The sequence below is a fragment of the Caloenas nicobarica genome, chromosome 11, assembly GCF_036013445.1.
Source record: "Caloenas nicobarica isolate bCalNic1 chromosome 11, bCalNic1.hap1, whole genome shotgun sequence".
Classification (NCBI taxonomy): domain Eukaryota; kingdom Metazoa; phylum Chordata; class Aves; order Columbiformes; family Columbidae; genus Caloenas; species Caloenas nicobarica.
The window spans coordinates 23,091,284-23,111,125 of NC_088255.1; the positions used below are offsets into that span (position 1 = coordinate 23,091,284).

The 19,842-nt window shown below is 45.9% G+C and overlaps 1 protein-coding gene and 1 long non-coding RNA gene across 4 annotated transcripts in view; one reads left to right on the forward strand and one right to left on the reverse strand.

Annotated features, from left to right (window-relative positions):
• The window catches only part of LOC135992995 (uncharacterized), a 146,984-nt gene that overhangs the window by 35,071 nt on the left and 92,071 nt on the right, over positions 1–19,842 (forward strand). The gene's annotated exons all lie outside the window — the stretch shown is intronic.
• The window catches only part of FGD5 (FYVE, RhoGEF and PH domain containing 5), an 87,760-nt gene that overhangs the window by 29,030 nt on the left and 38,888 nt on the right, over positions 1–19,842 (reverse strand). For both annotated transcript variants that reach the window (XR_010606794.1, XM_065642531.1), the window contains exons 4-9: positions 13,891–13,949; positions 13,750–13,780; positions 5,686–5,837; positions 4,725–4,881; positions 3,383–3,470; positions 388–438 (exon numbers count right to left, since the gene is read on the reverse strand). Coding sequence is in view for 1 of the 2 variants with exons in the window: in XM_065642531.1 (XP_065498603.1) it covers positions 388–438; positions 3,383–3,470; positions 4,725–4,881; positions 5,686–5,837; positions 13,750–13,780; positions 13,891–13,949 (538 nt within the window). In the remaining variant the exon portion in view is untranslated. The remainder of the gene's footprint in view (positions 1–387; positions 439–3,382; positions 3,471–4,724; positions 4,882–5,685; positions 5,838–13,749; positions 13,781–13,890; positions 13,950–19,842) is intronic.

Here is a 19,842-nt window from a genome sequence, read left to right on the forward strand (position 1 = left end):
ACAGAAACAAGCAGGTGGAGCCGTCCCAATTGGCTTTACAGTGACCAGGCCAAACACGGATGGAGCCAGAGAGGGCTAGAATTTCCCCAGTGACTGGGGCAGAACTACAATATCTGCACCATATTTGTATAGATGGTAATTTCTTCTTCTGTTGCTCATCATGTCAAAACTATAAGAAGCCCACATGTTTCAAAGAAAAAAAGATAGGGATTTTGCCCTAAATAATTTGTCTAAATTAGTAACCAGTTCTTACAGGTCTTACATCTAACCTGTTAACAAAAAATCTTGAAAATAATCCTCTTCCATATACTACCAGTATAGATCCTGTACCTCTTTAGAAAGAGAGTTAGCAAAGCAGAATTTTTTTTTCTACCCATTCTGTTTTACCTTGTGTGTCTTCATATTCTGTAGAATCAGGGCAAAGATTATTCAAGTAATCTGTAGAAAATAATCAAACACACACAGACATCCAATAATCAGAATAGAGATCCACATAATTTGTAGTGCTATTAGCTAAAACATAAAATCCTAACCGTAGAACCATAGAATGGTTTGGGTTGGAAGGGACCTTGAAGATCATCTAGTCCAACCCCTGCCATGGGCAGGGATTCCTCCCATGAAAGCAGGGTGCTCAGAGCCCCTTGAACACTTCCAGGGATGGGACATCCACGGCGGTGTTCCATATCTCTGTTCCCAAATAATTAAGTGTATGTAGCCTATTTCCAAAGCAAAACTCATCTTTGACTGCATTCTGCTTTGAGAATCAATGCAAGAGCATTGGTAGAGATTTCGACTCATCACATTACGTGGCAGGTATAAACAGATAAACAGAGAGTGACAAAATATTTCCTTGTTTCTCAGCCAAGAGAATTGCTGAGTAGCACCATTTTTACAAATAATTGTTCTTCTAATGAACTCTATCTTCCCATATGAATGAATGGGTTTTGCTGTAATAACTGATTTTCTGTATTTATAATAAATTAATTATATGCATCTTATAGACACAGGAAGGAGACTCTGGTTCTGGAAATGCAGGGTTCAATGATTACTACTGAACTCAGTCACCTTCTGAAAGTAGCTTCTGTAAAATACACACAATATGAACTTACATTTACAGGAATTATATTTTAATTATATGCAAACTTTTAACATGTCAGTTTTATTTGGACTACTTGCCTTGCATCATCTGTCTGTTCTTTTATGTCTGTTCTTTGTCTCGATCTTTATGCTTCTAATGACTGCAGTGTATGAGTGCCACCATTTTAAAAGCCTAATCCTGAAATATTTCATTTTTATCTTTCTGATGAATCCAGGCTCCTAAATTCTGCATCCAAGAACTGGGCCTCTGTGCTGAGCATGGTGCTGTGCATGAACAGCCATTCCCTTGAATGTCCTGTCCATCTACACTTCTCTTCCTAGCGCTGTGCCCCCTCTGGCATCCCCAAATCTACCAAAATCTGCCTGGCTTTTGCAGGCATCCAGGAAAGCAGTTGCCTGTGCTCAGGCAGGCAGGCGTCGTGCAGTGTTCTCAGACAATATTTAGTGTTCCTTTGCGCAGCTGCAAGCCCTGTCCTTGCCTATGGACATTTAACCAAGTAGGCAACTCCTTTTAGTTGTAGTGTAGTAACTGGCAACCAATATCCTCATAAAATACCCTCCCTTGTCTGGTAGAAACAGCTAGTTGCGAACACTCAAGTACACCTGCATATTTTAATTTCTTTTTGCTGTCTAGAGAATCTGATGGACTACACTGTTCCAGACCCACCCTGCCCTAGCAGACAAAGAGGGGCTTGGTTTCTTGAGGTGAAGAACTGAAGCAGTAAACCTATTTTCTGGAATATCTTAATCCAGCAGATTTTACCGCACTACACACAAAAGCTTTCATTTTCCCAGTTAGTGCCAGTACCTGGGACAAGGAGGAGCTCGAGTTGCTTCAAGCATAGACGCAATCCCACCACTGAAGCTGCACTGGAACCCGTCCAGCTCTCACAAAATACCACACTTCATGTTTGCAGTTTTCCTTGTGGACCACAGAACTGGGCCGAGGAAAGAGACCATAGAGGGCTGTTCCTGACAGGGACATGCCAAGGCCTTTTTCTTAGATGCATTATTTGTGTGTGTGCACTAAAAACACTGTAAGGGTCACGTGAGACTACTAGGTATGGCAACCAAACAAGTCTGGAAAGTTGCCATTAATGTAGACACACCCAGAGAAGGAAACAAGTCAGACAGAAAAAAAGTCGTGCTATTGGCATCCGGTGTTCATTTGTATTGCTTGTACTAAAAAAGCAAAACCAGCTGTGAATAATGAGTTGCATCCTTGATCAAAGTGTCTGGCGCAAGATGAAACTGCTGCTAATCTGCGCTATGAAAAAAATTCATATGGTTACTTTGTTCTGCTGCATTTATAGAAGTCCCTTCTAACATGCTGTGCCCTTCGTCGGCCGTTGAGCATGGGCAGGGTTGATGGCTTCCTTTTTACTGTCCCATGCATAACTCATCTTGCATCCCTCTCCACCCACAGTGAGATGTACTTCCAAAGTTATTTCTCCATCATTATGTCTTTGGATCCTTACTCTTTTGTGTTCCGATCAGATTAAATTACTTGACAACACTGAGGTTTATTGTTACATTTCACCATTTCCTTCCCCAACCACTTCATTAGTTACAAACCTAAATGTCAGGATTTGCTGCTCCAGCAAACTGGCTCCCCTCATGGCTCAGACCTGCTGGGTTTGCTGTGGCTTGCAGAGAATGAGCCACCACAGGGGACACAACCTCCCGGGGGAGACTCCGGGTGGGAGTGATGTATACGGTCCTGAATGTAAAGGGAAGGTGTTACTGTCAATCTAAAATCTGCCAATGTACTGGTAATGTAAATTTGGATCTCTGTCTCCTATGGTGCAGATAAATCGAACTGGGATTTTGACTTAAATTTATCCCTGGCCTTATGTGTATTGTACACAGGTGAGGGTGCGGTGCTGGGTACGACAGCTGTGTCGATGGAGTAGGAGCCAGTGCCTCCCCTGTCATACGGGATGCAGTGCAGGGTCCCCTTGCTGGGGATTACTGTCCCCTGCTGTCTCTGATCATTGCCCTGGACATAAATAAATCAAACCTGTTTGCTGGCAACGAGGCTGAATTCTTCTCTCCTAATTCACAGAAGGAATGGCTAAAAGCACCTGACTTACATTTTTTGTGACCTTTCAGCATGGTTGTGCTGAAGAAGTGCCTGCTCCTTGCCAGGCCTCCCTGGTGTTTACCAAATCCGGTGCTGAGCATATTGAAATTCCCGGGAAATCCCACACTGCTTCAGCCCTGGTTTAGCTTTAGAACAACGTGGGAGGGTTTCCAGCAAGTACCTTTGAGCCGTGATACTGACCTGTGAGCAGCACGCGGTACTGGAAGACACGCTGCACCACGCTCAGCAGCTGGTGTTTCACACGGCGGGGGCCGCCCCCAGCACCTTGCTGTCCTCGGCGAAGGGAAAGGAAACACAGAGATCAGGGACGTGCGAGCGCAGCAAGTTATCGCCACCTGATACGTACTATGAAAGTTTGCTACTGGTTAGACACACAAATTCCGTTGAACCGTTCTCAGTTTGCCCAGCTTGCTGGGGGGTATTGTCTTTGTGACTATAAAGAAGTACTCCAAACAGTTTATTTCCTATGGCATCATTCACAAATAGTTTGGACTCAGAGAGAAATGTGCAGAAAGCAAATGCCATTTAGTAGGTAAGGGCTGGATAGAGATTTTAGGGTGGCATCTGAAGGCAGATGTATCACACCTTGGTGAAGCTTGTAATTGTTTCTTTTTTGGACTGAAAGTTTATTCTACCTGCAACTTTTTAGTGTCTTATTTCAACACATGGAATTGAGCAAAATACAGTAAAACATCTCCTTGTGATTGAGTTGGAATTAAATGTCTAGAGAGTGTTTACAAGAAAACAAAGTGAAGTTGTGATCTGATTTAACGCACATGGAAAAGTAGCATTTTTCTCTTTACATTCACCCTTTAAATTCAAACCATTGCATGTTGCCATATATCAGGCCCAGTCAGCATGGATTTATGAAAGGCAGGTCCTGCTTGATTAACCTGATCTCTTTTTATGGCAAAGTGACCAACTTAATGGATGAGGGAAATGCTGTGGATGTTGTTTACCTCGACTTCAGTAAAGCCTTTGACACGGTTTTCCACAGCATTTTCCTGGAGAAACTGGTTGCTCATGGCTTGGACAGGTTATAGTGAGGGGGGTTTTGGTCTCTTCTGCCAAAGAACAGGTGACAGGACGAGAGGAAACAGCCTCAAGTTGCACCAGAGGAGGTTTAGTTTAGATATTGGGAACAATTTCTTCCCCAAAGGGCTGTTGGGCATTGGAACACGCTGCCCAGGGCAGTGGTGGAGTCACCATCCCCGGAGGGGTTGAACAGACGCTTAGGACGTGGTTTAGTGGTGGTGTTAGGTTTATGGTTGGATCCTATGATCTTAAGGGTCTTTTCCAACCTAAGTTATTCTATTCTATAAGGACCCAATTGAAACAGGCACAGAAACAAACACATCACGCACATGTGAACATCTCACTTCAGATTTAGCACCAGGGCGTGTGAAGAGAGCTGTTCTTCCATTCTACCCCAGCACTGGTGGAGTTGCAGAAAAAATATCTTTGAGTAAGCCCTGCGGTACAAACATACCTTGGTGCAGGTAAAAAAACATGGGAACCTTACCTCAAACTCCTGAATTATGGTAGCCACTTGGGAATATTTAAGGCAGGTTTCATCTAGCAAAGCCAAATTCCTATCAAACTGCATAATATATGCTGTGTGGTGATTCAGCCTTGATTTTCTGGAGAGAAAAACATCAGCAACTTTCTGGTGTTCCTCCCTAAGGCCACAGAAAGAAAAGGAGCAGAGGTAATTCCTTTTAGACATTCTTATCCCAGCGGTTTGATAGACTAAGGCCTGGCAGCCTGGCTTAAGTCAGAGGTCTCCTTAACTGAACGAACTGCCCCCCATGAGGACGTGCGGCTTGGGCTGGTGGCGCCTGGCCTGTGAGCCAGGCCTGTGAGCCAGGCCTGTGCGGGGCCGTGAGCCAGGCCTGTGCGGGGCTGTGAGCCAGGCCTGTGCGGGGCTGTGAGCCAGGCCTGTGAGCCAGGCCTGTGAGCCAGGCCTATGCGGGGCCTGTGAGCCAGGCCTGTGAGCCAGGCCTGTGAGCCAGGCCTGTGCGGGGCCCGCCTGGTGCCGGCACCGTGGGCTGCCCCAGCCGCTGTGGGCGTTTCTGTCAGCAGATGGTCTTCAGGATCAGTTCTGACGTCTGCTGCTCCTGCCTCCCGTGGCACGAGTCTGTGACCTTCCGGCCGCGCGTGTGAAGCCGCCTGGTGATGACTGTGAGCTGGCACCAGCAGATAACGTGTATGAAGCCGGCTGTCCTCACACTGACCCACGGGGCCATCGTGGAGTCGCAGGCTGTGGCCACGCAGATGTTTCAGCATTTGGTTTCTTAGCCTGAAAGCCTCTACATTCACTCCCTTCCTGCCTGTGTGCAAAACCTGCCAACGCAGCTCAGGTTCTGCTTTCACCTCTGCTGGATCCCAGCCCCCTGCTCGTGGGTCAGGGGAACACCGAGGGGCTCACCCGCCTGCTGTGGGGGGCATGCCGAGGCCATCAAACCGTGCCATCCCATACTTACCACTTGAGGACTCTTTCTTCCAGTTCTCCCAGGATGTCTTGGTGTAATTCATAAATTTCAGGAAGTTCACTTAAACCCTGCTTGAGTTTAACTTCTTCCCGTTCATTTTCATCTTCATCTCCAAGCACTTTCAAGATAACTTCATAGAAATCCTGTGAACAACAATATAGAAATTAGGCAAACAGGCTTCGTGTCTCTTCTGAAATGATCATTACAATTTCTTGATTCCTAAACTATGGTTTCTAGGAATTATAAGATGCCATCGATAGAGTGTGCTTAGTATAGCAAGGAGATCATAGCATGTTTTCTTCCATCCATTAGTTCATACACATTTTCAGCTGAATTCCACAATGCTGTCAACCCAAAACTGAATATTTCATCTGACCAAGCCACCAGACCCTTATGCATACAGTAAGTTTGGTATCTTTTTATTTAGCTTGCCTTTTTTCCCTGTTTTTTCTGGGTGTAGTTGGTCTCATTTTTATAGTGTTTCTTAACTCGAAACATAATTTTTAAAAATGAAGGATGAGATTCTCCTGCCATTTCATTGGGTCCAACAGCTTGACATGAAAAACATCAATGTCTAAGTGTCTTGTGATAAAATTTGCAACACTTGTCTCCAGCTCTGAACTTAAAGAGAGGAAGAATCTGTAAATTTAAGCTATAGAACAAATAATTTTCCATCTGAAACCTAACCAAGACCTTTTCCAATCTTTTTCTGCATCCCTGTAAGCCATGAAGTGCATGGAGTTTTTATTGCACAAGATGAGGAAAAAAGGGGTGAGAGTGAAAACCAGAGAAAATAATCAAAACAACAGCTCAGTAGAGAGGCTGCATTAACCGTGAGGTGTGACAGCTTCTGGTGACTTCTTTTGGTGCAGCAGCTGCAGATGAGGAGATTGCAAAGCTTCCTTCCTTACAAAAATACTGTCTGTCCTTCCCTAAGCTTCCTTTCTGTTTTGTGTGCGTGAAGGTGAGGCCAGGGGATTGCAGCATTCTCTCTTATTGCTAGCCAGCCTACCCATGCTGGGTTTTTTTCCAGTAAGTACTTCGAATCAGTTGTTGGTTTTAAATGCAGCATTAAAAATACTTGGATGGAGGCTTTGTAGCTGAATATACTTAGATTCACTGACTTTGAAGCCAGGAGGGACCATATTGATATGATATGATATATGATATGATGTGATGTGACGTGACGTGACGTGACATGACATGATAGGATATGATATGATATGATATATGATATGCTGTAGTATGGTCTAGTCAGCAGTCCAGACCACAAGACTTACTGGAATATAGCATTACTAGGAAAACAACCAACTTTGACTTAAGACAGAATCTACCGCATGTTATGGATACACTAACACTGCATCCTGAGGAAAAACAAACAAAACACAAGTCCCAGAAGGGGACTTCGTTGGTCTCCAGAAGGGTCCGGTAGCTCAGAACCACATCGGAAGCCCAAGGACCAGTCTCAGCAGAGCTGGTGCTCGAGCCCTGGTTTCGTCCATCAGATGAGGCCATTGCACCAGTTGTTCCTGCAGCAGGTTCAGACTCTGCTCCAGCCCCAGCTCTCGTGTGAAGGAGCTCTAGTGTCTGACCTGCCTGGCCAGATCCATCCTGGGAATGTATTTTTTCACACACTACTCTACAAACAGTGATTTATTATTAAAACCAATGTTTTTTTAAAAAATGTATTAAAAACATTCTGTGTCTGTTCACAGAAGCCAATTCATCAGAAAAAAAATTGCAGTGGCTTTAACAATTGCTGAGAAGGTGGCTCTGCTGGATGAGTTAACAGAAACGGCAGCTCGGTTTTTCCACTCAGACCATTTCCTGGCCTCCTACCCCCAGTGTGTGATAAGGCCAAATGTGCTGTGAAAGGAAGCAGGGGCTTAATAAAAAGAAACCCCTGAGGTCGCAGAGCTCTTTAAGAGATGCCAAGCTGTTTCTGCCCGGCCCTGAACCAGGATGGGATAGGTTGAGCATCTTCCTCTCTCAGGATCTAGTGATCACGAAACCTATTGCCAAAAAGTCAAAGTCTGTTCCCTGAACTTTTAGAAACAATCTTATGAACTTCCCTGTGCTATACTGGGATTTACCGTGGCATTCCTCATGACTCCGGCTTCTGTCTTGTTAAGCTTTATACGTACATGGAGTAATCACGGAGGAGTCTGAAAGAACTAATTTCCATGGAACTTGCTAACATCCAGGTATGAGCAACTCAACAGGTTATGCTTCACTGGGGATCTCTGTTTTACTTTAGATAGTCCACTTTAGTTTGGTTAAATCAAGGCAGCTGTACTGATTTCAGCTTGCTGGGGACCAGTTTGGTATGTGTGGTCCTGCTGAAAGGTTCTGTAAGGAGCAGGAGAGCCTCTGGCCAAAGAACTTCACCATTCCTCACGGGTAGGAACTGACTGCAGGCAACCGCCAGTTTTAGTGTCTTCAGAATCATTCCTGGCTTTTCTCTTGTGACACTGTCAGCTGTGATGTACACTCACTGTGAGCTGGGCTGACTGGAATATCTAATACATACCAGCCAAAAGGAAAGTCCTACATACAGTGCGGAATTTTAGTAACTATGACAGATGAGGCATTTGTTTTCTGAAAAGCCGCTAGAACTAGGTAAAAAAAAAAAAAACAACCAAACAAACAAAAACCCCAACATTATGACAGTTTTCTTTTTGACTAACTATATCCTGGATAAAACAAGATCATAACATTTTCTGAAAGAGTATGATTGTGTTTCCTAATTATCTGGGTCTGATTTCCACAGTGTGTCCTGTCCAGTGCCACAAACACTCCCAGTGCTGTGCTGTTCCAGCTCCTGCGTTCTGGGGTGTGAGCGAGCCCGTCCAACGCCACATTTCAGCCTCTGTACGCTCCAGAGGCTTTCCAGCCAACTGAGCCAGGCAATCCATCTTCTGGATGCTTTTCCTAACTCAAAGGAATCTGCAACCTTTCAGAGTCTTCAGTCATCGTAATTAATCCAGACTGGGGAAGGGGAAAGAATCCAAAGGGTTCTTTCAACTTATTGTGCCTGGGGAAGTGAACAGCTCCAGTAAGGGCACTACTGATGTGCTTAAGTAACCTATTTTGTTATAGAAATGTCATCTTTTCCAAATTAACATCAAACAGCTCTGTATCTGTCCGCTTTCCACCATAGCTGAGCAACAAGATTAACACTCCTTTCCCACAGCATCTCAGTGGATTTAATTAGTCATTAATTGCCTGCCCCTTTGATTAGAATGAATTCTGAGACAAATTATTTAATTCCAGTTGCCTGGATAGCCAGCTTCCTAACGATTAAGAAAAAACCTGCAGCATAACAGTAATCATTATAAACATCCATTAAAAAAAATAATTATGTCACTATTGAAAATGCTGAGTGCCTGGGAAGCCATTAATCAAATGCAAAGTGCTTCTGCAGGCTCACTGACTCTGATCAATCCTGGCACCTGAAGTCTCCGAGTCTGTCACCCAAACCCCGTGGCTAAACACAGGAGGAACTAAACACTCAGCCCGTATCTGAGGCTGCTGGGTCACAACTTTCTGAGACCAGGAGCATGAACTGAAGTTGTTCATCTCAAGGCTCTGGCATGATGGCCCAGAGCTCCGTCTTGTCCAGGTGTCTGAGCCCACAGATCTTGCCCTGTGTGCTGCCCACACCTGCACCAGAGTCTGTCTGTGCTGTAAAGCACAACCAACCTGGGGTTGTGACATAGAGTGTTAGCAGCTGTGCTATAAAAATACATTTTTGAAACATAAAACTTTTCATTATGTTTTGGGCACCCATAAGTAAGCCCTTTACAGCTGTCTAATGGCCAAATCCCGAACATGCCTGAAATAAACACTACAAAGAGAAACAAAGAGGATCAAAATCCACAGCCACAAAGGTTGGTTGTTGCTTTTTTTCTTCTTTTGTTTGTGCACATCACTAACACACAAGTTACATGTTTTTCCCCAAGAATGCCTCTGAAGAACTTCTGTTCCCGGCTGGCAATGGGGACTGTAACCTGGAGCCTGTTTGAAGGGCAGGAGACAAGGAGGAACGCAGGGTCAGTCTCGTGGATGATGCGGAGCGCTGCCTGGCTCTGGGAGCAGAGCCTGCCGCCCTGTGCAGGTGATGGGCTCACTGTGGTGTGCTGACCGCAGCCTGGGGACGCTGGCAGCGCCTGCCCGTGCCAACAGGAACAGTGATGATGGAGCGTTCTGCAAAATGATGGAGGCACCTGGCTCAGGGCTACAGAAATGCAACCCAATTTACCTGCATCAGCAACCTGGAAACCTTTGCAGCAGTTAGTTATCTCCTGGTCCCCTTCCAAAGCAGCTGGCAATGACAGCAGCCAAAGGCTTTTGGTAGCATCCTTAGCAAGAAAGTTCTCTGCAGGATTCAATATCTGTGTGGAATGTGATGTTCTAATCCAAAGGCAGAAGGGGTAGCTAATGGACAAGAGTTAGTTCTGGGTTACGCTTCCAGGATTTTGTGAGCAGATGCAGAAATGGTGAAGTTGTGTATTAAATCTCTCCAATACAGGGCTGAATATGCTTTGCAGTCCAGCTGCAAAAATCAATTGTAGCAACCCTGTATGCATACCAACAGCCCTTTTCCAAGATGGATACATCCCATACGTATTGTGGTCCTTTCTGCATTTCAGCCCTGCTGCCAGTTAGCCTTTATTAGCCTGAGAACATTTAACCTTGCAGGACCCTAGTGAAAAGAAAGAAAACTAATATCTTGTCAGCTAAACCACTGCTCCAGGCAAGTAGTTTACCCAGGAGAAAAAACTGCATGTATGTATACATGTATTTGCTATGTTGGGTGATTTATCTTCTTTAACCTCTGCTTTAAAATAATCCGGAGTACAGTAATTCATTCTGGATCCAGAACATCTGTTTGCTTTTTCTGTGTAACAGAATAGGCCAAATGAGATCAGTTCATCCAACGACCCCTGGATCCCTGAGGAACCAGGGACTATTGCAGCCAGTCTAGTGGGGATAGTCAGGAAATGATAGGACTGAAATCAGTCTCTGCCTTCACTGTAAAAAGGTGATGGTTCTGCTACCTGCCATGGGCTGAAAGCAACTGTGTAGATTAGAAAGGTGAGTAGACTGGAGGAGAGAAAGTCAAGGATTTGACTGAAAGGTGTAGCTAAACAGATAGCTCTATTTGAAAGAAAACCACTTTCATTTCTAAAATGAAGGTGGATTCAACAGATACTGCATATAACAGTGTGCACGGCTCTTTGGGACATCACCTGAGGGGAGGGTGGAGATTTCAAAGCAGAAAGGAGAGTCTCCCTATTAAAGCTGAGTGCAGGCGCGAGATGCTGTACAGGATGCCGTGAGCAAGTCTGACTCATGGGTAGCTCTTGGAGGTATCTTCATGACAGCCAGCAGCCTCTCTCCTAATGATGACAGTGAAAGTGGCATCCTTGAATTAAAAAGTGGCACATTTCCTGTGGCAGAGGGAGCGACCCTTGGTCTGTGCTGGGCAGTGATCTTCCCAAATTTCTCGTTACTGAGCTCAGCAGAGACAATGCCAGACGAGCAGCAGCAAACACTGTCGCAGCAGATGCAATTAGTGCCTAATCCTTGCACTGCAGGGCACAATCTGGGTCAGGAGCCCTGACCTCAGCACTCACTCACATGCAAATACACACGTTCACCCCAAACACTGCAAATGAGGTGCAGATCTGGCAAGCTGTAGAATATGCTTTGTGAATACCGATCAGTGGGGCTTGTTACCAGGGAATTGTCCGGATGCCAAATGTGCTAGTGTGACTTCCCTCTCCTCTTAGGAGATATGCAGATTATCTGAAAGCTATTTTGGCTCAGCATTCCCACTGCAGAAGCTCCCTGGCCAATGCATAGCTATTTTCCCACTGCAGATGAAGACAACAATGAATAAATAAATTAGAAATAAAAAACAGCCTACCATGAGTGAGGGCAGGCTATTCTTTTGTGACAGTGTGTTTTTAGGCTTTTATAAGAGCTTCAGAGGGTCTAACAGCCAGCTAGCTCCTCATTTAGCCATGAAAGTGTTTAATTAGGACAGTAATGACTTGATTGGTGCAACAGAACTTTGAACATCATCCAAGAAATTCACAGTACTAGAAAAGGCTCAGCCAATCATTCACTGGAAGTGTTAATAATTAGAAAGATGGAGTTCTGTTTTGTCTAACATGTAATACTGGCTCCTAAATCAGATGTTTAGTCTTTGTTCTTGAGAATGTGCTGCCCAGAAGAATTCTGAAAGTAGAGTTTAACCAGTGAGCCTGACTTCATGATAATCTGCATATAGGTACCTTTGAGTGAGTGACTTGAGCACTAAGATGATTTTGGTCTTTTTTATTTCCTAAGATTTATTTTGCACTCAGAAGCCTTGGGATGCCCAGTGCAAGGTTGGATCCCAAACTGCTCCAAAGGCTGGAGAGCCAGAACATTGTATCTATTCATATCATATTCATATCCATATCTTCAAATGCTGAGGAAGTATAAATCCGGGTTCTTGGTGTTTCTAAGAATTGTGGCCTGTAATTCTGATGAAAATGCAAACCAGGAAACAGGATCAACTTTCTTTGAACAGGGAGGTGTTCGGGCTGGTATTTTTCAGTGCAGAGCTGTCCTTTTAGGTACCTTAATTCAGTAAATGCCTTGGAGGGAAGGAATAATTGCTTCAAAGGGGCTTATGCGCAGAGAAGGTGATTTTATGTACAAAAGCCAAAGACAAAATAAATGTGGACAATGGTACACCATCAAGCAAATGCTTGATCCATACAGACTGCAATCCCAAGTCAGTCTGAGTCACACTGAGTTTGATTTGTGCACATCTAGTAAAGTCATTTGAGACAGACTGGCTGAAGGGGAGCAAATAAACCAGATTTTGGTCCTCGGATGTGTGAAACATGAGGCTGAGAAAGCAAACTGCAGCATTTTTGTTCAGGAGCAAGCACTAAGGAAAAGATGACAAGTGCAGCCTGCATTACTGAGGAAAAAACCAGGAGAAAAGAATGAAAAAGTTTGCAGATAAAGTGATCCTGAAGGAAATATATAGCCTAATAAACTCTGGAAAACTAAATTGTGAGGACCAAGAGAACAGGGACTTGGATTGCAAGGCCCTGCCCATCTGCTTAGTCCAGAACGAGCTTTTAACTCCCCACTCCAGAGAACTGCATTACCTTGGAGTAGGCAAATAACAGCGAACCCTTTAGATTATTATCACTACTACCACACCAACTGATACCGAATTTGTGAGCTAACACAATATTTCCACTCTTTCAGTTCAATAGCAGAGTGGGTGTATGGAAATGTCATCGTTTTGGCAATCAATCAATTTATTAAAGTCTCTGCTGAAGGGCCAAACAGATTCTGTTATGCTGAATGAACAGGAGCTCTGGCCAAGCCTGGAAATGAGATGGGAAACTGCTCTGCTGCAGGCTTAAGAAAAGCCTTTTTTTTCATTCTGAAAGCAGCTCGGGTGTGGTTTAGTTCCTTGCCTTCCTTACCAAGGTGTGGGTTTATATAAGAAGACAAGACTTGAGACTTGAAGATGAGCATTTAGAAACTGTTTTCTTGAGGAAGCTGGTGAGGGGGAACAGAGCAAAACCTTTGCCTGAGCTGAGACAGGCTGTCGAGAAAGCCTTGTGCCCTAGCTGGCTGATATTGCATTATCAGAAAAAATAAGCTTAAAAGGAGGCAGAGTGAGTCCATTCCAGTCAAATACCTGTGCTCCATAGCTCTGCTCCTGTCTCTCTCTAAAGAGAGAGGGTTCACTCCTGTTTATCACCATCTCCTTCTGTGCGCTTGGCTTGTTCTGCATCTGACGCCAGTCTCAGAGCGCCAGCACTGTTGGCCAACACTTTTCCCCAAGAAAGGCAAATGCCAGATTTGAGGATCTGTAGCAAGGGCAGGTTAGTGCCAGACGTATTCCTTCGCAATGCTTCATAGTAAGCCGTTCCTCCTCAAATTCACTTCAGGCCCTTCAATGCTCTTATGTCTTCTAAATTGCAGCTAAGTAAAAGGGCAATTAGGTTTCAGTGATTAAAATGATTTACTTACCATTCGTAGCAGCCGGAGCATCTCCACATATCTGAGGAAAGAGACAAAGTTTTATTAATTGCCGCCAAACTGATGCTGAAGGGTGGATTGTGTAGTTTCAGTTTTAGGAGAGCAGCAGACAGGTTGTAACAGTGAACTCACGCTTTCTCTGAAGACATCAGCTCCTGGGCGATGAGGTGAGCTCTGGACTGGCCTTCTTTCTGTCAACAGCAAAAAACAAAGACAATAAAGAGATGTCTCATTCCAAGAAGTAAAGCAATGTTAGAGAGCACTTTGAACAGACATATTCCTTCAGTAAAAAGTTACCAGGCTTTTATTCTTTGTTGTTCAGTGTCTGGCATCCTGGAGTCCTTTCCATGACAGAATGTTTCCACAATTCAAATACTAGTAATATAGTAAAATATAATAGCTGCTAAGGCAGCTGTCAAATTTCAAAACATGTTCTTATTGAAAAAGGAGATAGATTTTCTGTTAATTTTTACAGGTCTAAAATTTGTCAGAGAAGCAGAAAGTGCTTAGCTTTGAATAGGCCAGCTTCATGGCTGCTGAGGCTCATACCATGTGTTCAGTGCTCTTTAATTACATGGAAAAGGGAGTTCTGTATCAAAATGGTCGTGTTTCAAACGGTTCTGACTGCTGTGAGACCTGTGAAAGCAAATGGGGCAAAGGGCTTTATTGCATGCTGAACAAATGTCTAAGCTAAATGGCCATATCTGCAGGAAGCAAACAGTTCAGTACTCCAGCAGACAACACTGTGTGACATCTCGTGGCAACTCCTTAACTGGTAGGCATCTCAAAGGACACAGAAAACTGTGAAAGAAGCAAAGTGTATGGCTCTAAGGTACAAGTGGCTAATTAGGGTATTGTGCTCCTATTTCAGGACTCATCCTTACGGTAAGAAATGACCCAAGCATGGAAATAATACTGGGAAAAGTTTGACTTATTTAGCAGTAGTGAAGGAGGGAACTAAACCAGTAGCCCTCGGTGACCTAAAGCGGGCTCAGGGGAGACGGGTTTGGCAGCAAGATTTGACGACATTGTTTGCCAGAGCAGGTATGCTGGAAACCAGGGCTGGTGAGGTGTGATGCGGTCCCTCGGTGTAACACACCGGGGTTGGTGAGGTGTGATGCGGTCCCTCGGTGTAACACACCGGGCTGGTGAGGTGTGATGTGGTCCCTCGGTGTAACACACCGGGCTGGTGAGGTGTGATGTGGTCCCTCGGTGTAACACACTGGGCTGGTGAGGTGTGATGTGGTCCCTCGGTGTAACACACTGGGCTGGTGAGGTGTGATGCGGTCCCTCGGTGTAACACACCGGGCTGGTGAGGTGTGATGTGGTCCCTCGGTGTAACACACCGGGCTGGTGAGGTGTGATGTGGTCCCTCGGTGTAACACACCGGGCTGGTGAGGTGTGATGTGGTCCCTCGGTGTAACACACCGGGCTGGTGAGGTGTGATGCGGTCCCTCGGTGTAACACACCGGGCTGGTGAGGTGTGATGTGGTCCCTCGGTGTAACACACCGGGCTGGTGAGGTGTGATGTGGTCCCTCGGTGTAACACACCGGGCTGGTGAGGTGTGATGTGGTCCCTCGGTGTAACACACCGGGCTGGTGAGGTGTGATGTGGTCCCTCGGTGTAACACACCGGGCTGGTGAGGTGTGATGTGGTCCCTCGGTGTAACACACTGGGCTGGTGAGGTGTGATGTGGTCCCTCGGTGTAACAGCCAGGTGGGAAGTTTGTGGCCATGTTTCCTCCCCAAATTCTGCATGAGGGGTTGCAATGGTCAGGGAACACAAAGCTTAATTGGGACCCTCATAAAAAGTATTGTGAAGACCCCAAACCCAAATTCAGCTTCCCACAAATGCTGGCTTCCCAAATCACACTTGGTAGATCAGATATACAATCAGGATTTCTGTAGCAGATCCGAACAGTAAAAAATGTCTAAGCAAGTTCAAGCTAGATGCATTATAGACATTTTACTTTCCGTTCCTCCTCCTCGTTAGCATTCCCTTGAGATATGGGTGTTCTGGCATATGATAGAAGAACTGTCTGCAAACTTTTGTATCTATAGAGGAATCACCTTCTGGGATTCAGGATTTTCTTCCCCTCCCGAAGTTTCTGGCTCATTCTGCCTGCAGTAAGCTGCAGTGTAGGAGAGGATGAAACATCCCCTGAAGTGCTGGAAACTGAAATTGAGTCATGTGGATACTTGGAGTGTAAAAAACCCAGTAGCGATGTCAAATGAAACATAATCGAAGCAGTTTCACTGCCCAACATCTGTAAATTAATGTGATGGGACAGAAGTTATATTTTTAAGATTATTCTGGTTTTAATAGTTTAGATATTCATTGCAAAAGCAAGGAATTCAAGCAGTAACAAGTGAATTCAGCACTGCCTATTTCAGAGGAACCAGGGCCAGTCAAAGCACATTGCAGGCAGGTATCAGTGCTGACTGCACACGAGCCGAGGAAAGGCTTCTGTGCTATGAGGAGACTGAAGACCCTTTGCTGCTCTGAGAGTTTTCACCATGAGGGTGATGGACCCCAAGGAGAATTATGATCCGATCAATAGTGAGTACGAGTGAAAAAGTCCTTGAACCGTGATGATGCGTTAAATGAATGAGGCTTCCTATATAGAAAATGAACAGTGTCACAGTGATGGTTTTTTCATCTTTAGTATATTTCTGTGTACTTTTTCTGGGAGGCAACTGAAGATGGCAAGAGCCAAAGGAAATACGGAGTAAGTGTTTGTCAGTCCCAGATGTCTAATCCCTCTCTCCTTTAGCACCAGGAGTCTGAGAGTACGTCCCCTAGTGCCTTGTTACTTCTAGCTGGTGGGTGCCAAAGAGCATGCTTTGAATCACTTTGAGGAACTCATAGGGTGCACTAGAAAGATCTTATGGTTTTTCTTTCATTTCACTTTCCTGCTGGGAGCAAATATTTGGTTGCCCCTTCCCCCCTGTCCCACTCCGTGAACAGCTCTTGAAGATCGCGCTGTGCCTGGTTGTGCCAGCTGCTGTATGAACACGCTAGAGGCACCGAGTTTTCCGTTCCCTCGTTTTCTCGACGCAGGCCTAGCAGAGCCAGCGAAGAGGGGTGTCTGTGGGTCACCCGGCCCAGGGTGGCGGCCCAGGACAGGCCTGTCCCCGCGGCCCCGCAGGCCCGGCCGCTTCCTCCAGCACACGCTGCCGCAACTGCTCGCGATCAACGTGTCTGAGCAAGAGACAGAGCGTGGGGACCCCACTGTCACACGGCCTCTCTGGCGAGTTTGACACCGTGTCTCTAGGCGTTGCCTGTCTTCTGTTATTTAATTGCTGTTTGTTTAACCAGGAAATGAACTCTGAGGTTGACGACAGTGTCCAGAGTCAGACTTCTGGGAATAGGAGATGGAGAAGGATGCCAGTCTCAAGCATCAAGTTTCTGAAACAAAGTCTGAGGGATTATGATGATCCCGCCAAGCTGCCACCTTTTCGGTGATGTGTCCTGCCCACAGCCCAGCCTGTGCCCAGCTCGCGGCTCGGGAGCTGCGCTCCCGGCCTCGCTGCGCAGCACGTGGTGGCCGTGCGGGGACCCCGGCTTCTGCTCCACCGGCTGTTCGTGTCGCATAGCCTCATCACCCCATCCCCCCAGAACCAAATACTTAGTAAAATTCTTGCTATTCACAATATAAAATTGAAATATATAACCAAAATATCACCCCGTTCTCTCCACTCTGAAAAACGTGCTGGTGTCAGGAAGGTTGCAAACACAAAAGCACTTTAACCAGGTTAGAAGCTTGTACAGTTGCCGTGACTCAGCTGATCAGCATAACTTGCAAAGCAGAGGTGATACTGTGCAATCATTTCTCCATTGGCTAATGAACCCAGCCATACAGCCCTCCTCCAAATGGATATCAAGTTTACTGATGGAAAACTAAGACATAGAGATGACTTGTGACTTGCTCAGTTTCTCCTCCTCCAACGGCTGATGTTTCCAATGTATAATGAAGCAAACCACCACCAGAAACCTTTCATTTAGAACAATAAAAACCTGAAAGCCTGCAGCTGTTTACAGAGCACACGTGTGAGCACAGCTGAAGTTAAGTACTGGTCGTACGTGGTTCAAACTGAGCAACTTTAGGTTTCATGTCCCTTTTGTGCCTTCCGATAGAATAAATTTTGGGGCTGAAGAGGGGAAAGTAGTGGACAGTGGAGAAAGGTGGCTAATGGCCGTGCTGAGTGTGCTAATGCGGCACTTAGTACAGGATTCCACTCTCTGTGTGGCAGTGTTCCCGTCAGTGTGGGGATGTCATTTGTGTGCTCTGGCTTTGTTGTGAGCAATGCCGAGGTGTCAGACGTGGGCCCTGACAGGCCGTGCTTCGGTCAGATGGTACTTTGGTGACAGTGCCGTCACTCCCCTCGGAGCACAGGGTCAGCTCTCGGTCATGCTGACCCAGCTGTTTGCAGAACCCTGATCAGAACCAGACTCGTCTCCTGATCCAGCTTAAAAAACTTTGGGGCTGGGGGTGAATCTGCCTCCGTGGGGCTGGAATGGGGTTGTGTGGCCTAAGAGCAGCATAAGTAGTCACAGAACAATTAACTAAAACTGGAGCATGAGCACTGTGGAAGCCGCTGCTCTGGAGTACTGAGGAGGAACCTTTGCCCTTCAAAAGCTGGGTAACTAGGCCAGGCTTAAGAGCAGCAGCTCCACTCTTGTGTGTGCCACTGGCTTGCCGTGCTGACACAGGCAAACCGCGTCTCTTTGTGCGTTTTCCTACGCGTGTCTTGTTTCACAGCCTCCTTGGGGCAGGTGTGTTGTACTGGGATGGTCCCCTGCACACGAGCTTTACTGCCCCAGCCAGCGGCTGACGGCAGTTTGTGAGCTCCAGGCTCTGAGCTGAGCGACTTCACAACACCCCTTCTGTAACCGCTGGGCACCAGCAGCAGTTCACAGGGTGTCACGGTGCTGTCAGCAGTGAACTGAGGCAGCAGAAGAACAAGTGACATTTTCAGGCTGGCTCTGTGGATCAGTGAGAGAAAAGGAAAAGTAGTTCACATCTCCTGTCTCCCAGGCTCCTTCCTTGAAGAGCCAGACTGTGGCTCTCCTGGGGGATCTGTGTCGTTATATAAATCAAGAGCTGTCCCTTGAAAGGCATCTGAATTTGGTGCTTCCTCAAGGCACACAAATCCATCATTCCCAACCCCAGCACGTCTCAGTTTTGTGTGCGTGTGTGCATGTGTCTGTGTTTTAGTGTGTGAAGGTTAAAGGTTTGCAAAACAGAGTGATTAATGCAATCTGGAAACCAAGCCCACCCAGTGGAAATGGATAAGGAGCAGCGAAGGCAGTTTTATGTCCTGTGCTCTGAGACGGCGGCTGCCCTGCTTGTTGAGAGGCCTTTGTGGCAAAGCTTGATGCCCCTGTTGTGTGGGGCGCAGGTCCCCTCCATCTGCCCTGCTGGGTTGCTGTCCCCCTTTTGTGTCCACTGCCTTTTATTTTGATACTGGGAGGCGGTGGAGCATCTCACCCCAGTGCTGCCTTCTGTGAGCATCAGGGATCGGTTCCGTCTGAACACTTGGCAGCGTGGGGTTAGTGGTTGGACCTGATGATCTTAAAGGTCTTTTCCAACCAAAATGATTCTGTGATCCTATGAAGTTCCCCTTCATGCCCGCCCCCAGGCACACCACCATATAATGGTAATTCGCACCCCGCCAGTCAGGCCAGGATTACATATATTAAACCTGAAGTCCTAAATGATGAGCCAGAATGCTTTGGATTTTCATTGGGATAAAATTCCGCCACATTTGGTCTGAATTCCCTTTCTTTTATGCCATTTTGCTCTACATGCTATTCACCTCGCTACAAGACACTCACATTTTGCTAGCAGGGTAAGATCACGCCTCGTATGCTGGCTGTATACAGTTGCTTGTAACATATTGCTGGTTTTAGACCAAACTCGACAGTATTTGCATGCGGATTGGTTTACTTTTAGATTTCCTATACAGTTAGCTGTGTTCTGGATGAAAGAAATGTACTTATGTTCCAGCTATGGCTTTATTACTTGTCCTAGGATTTGTATTCATTTATTTCCTGAGTGCTTCATAAACTAGAATTCTTAC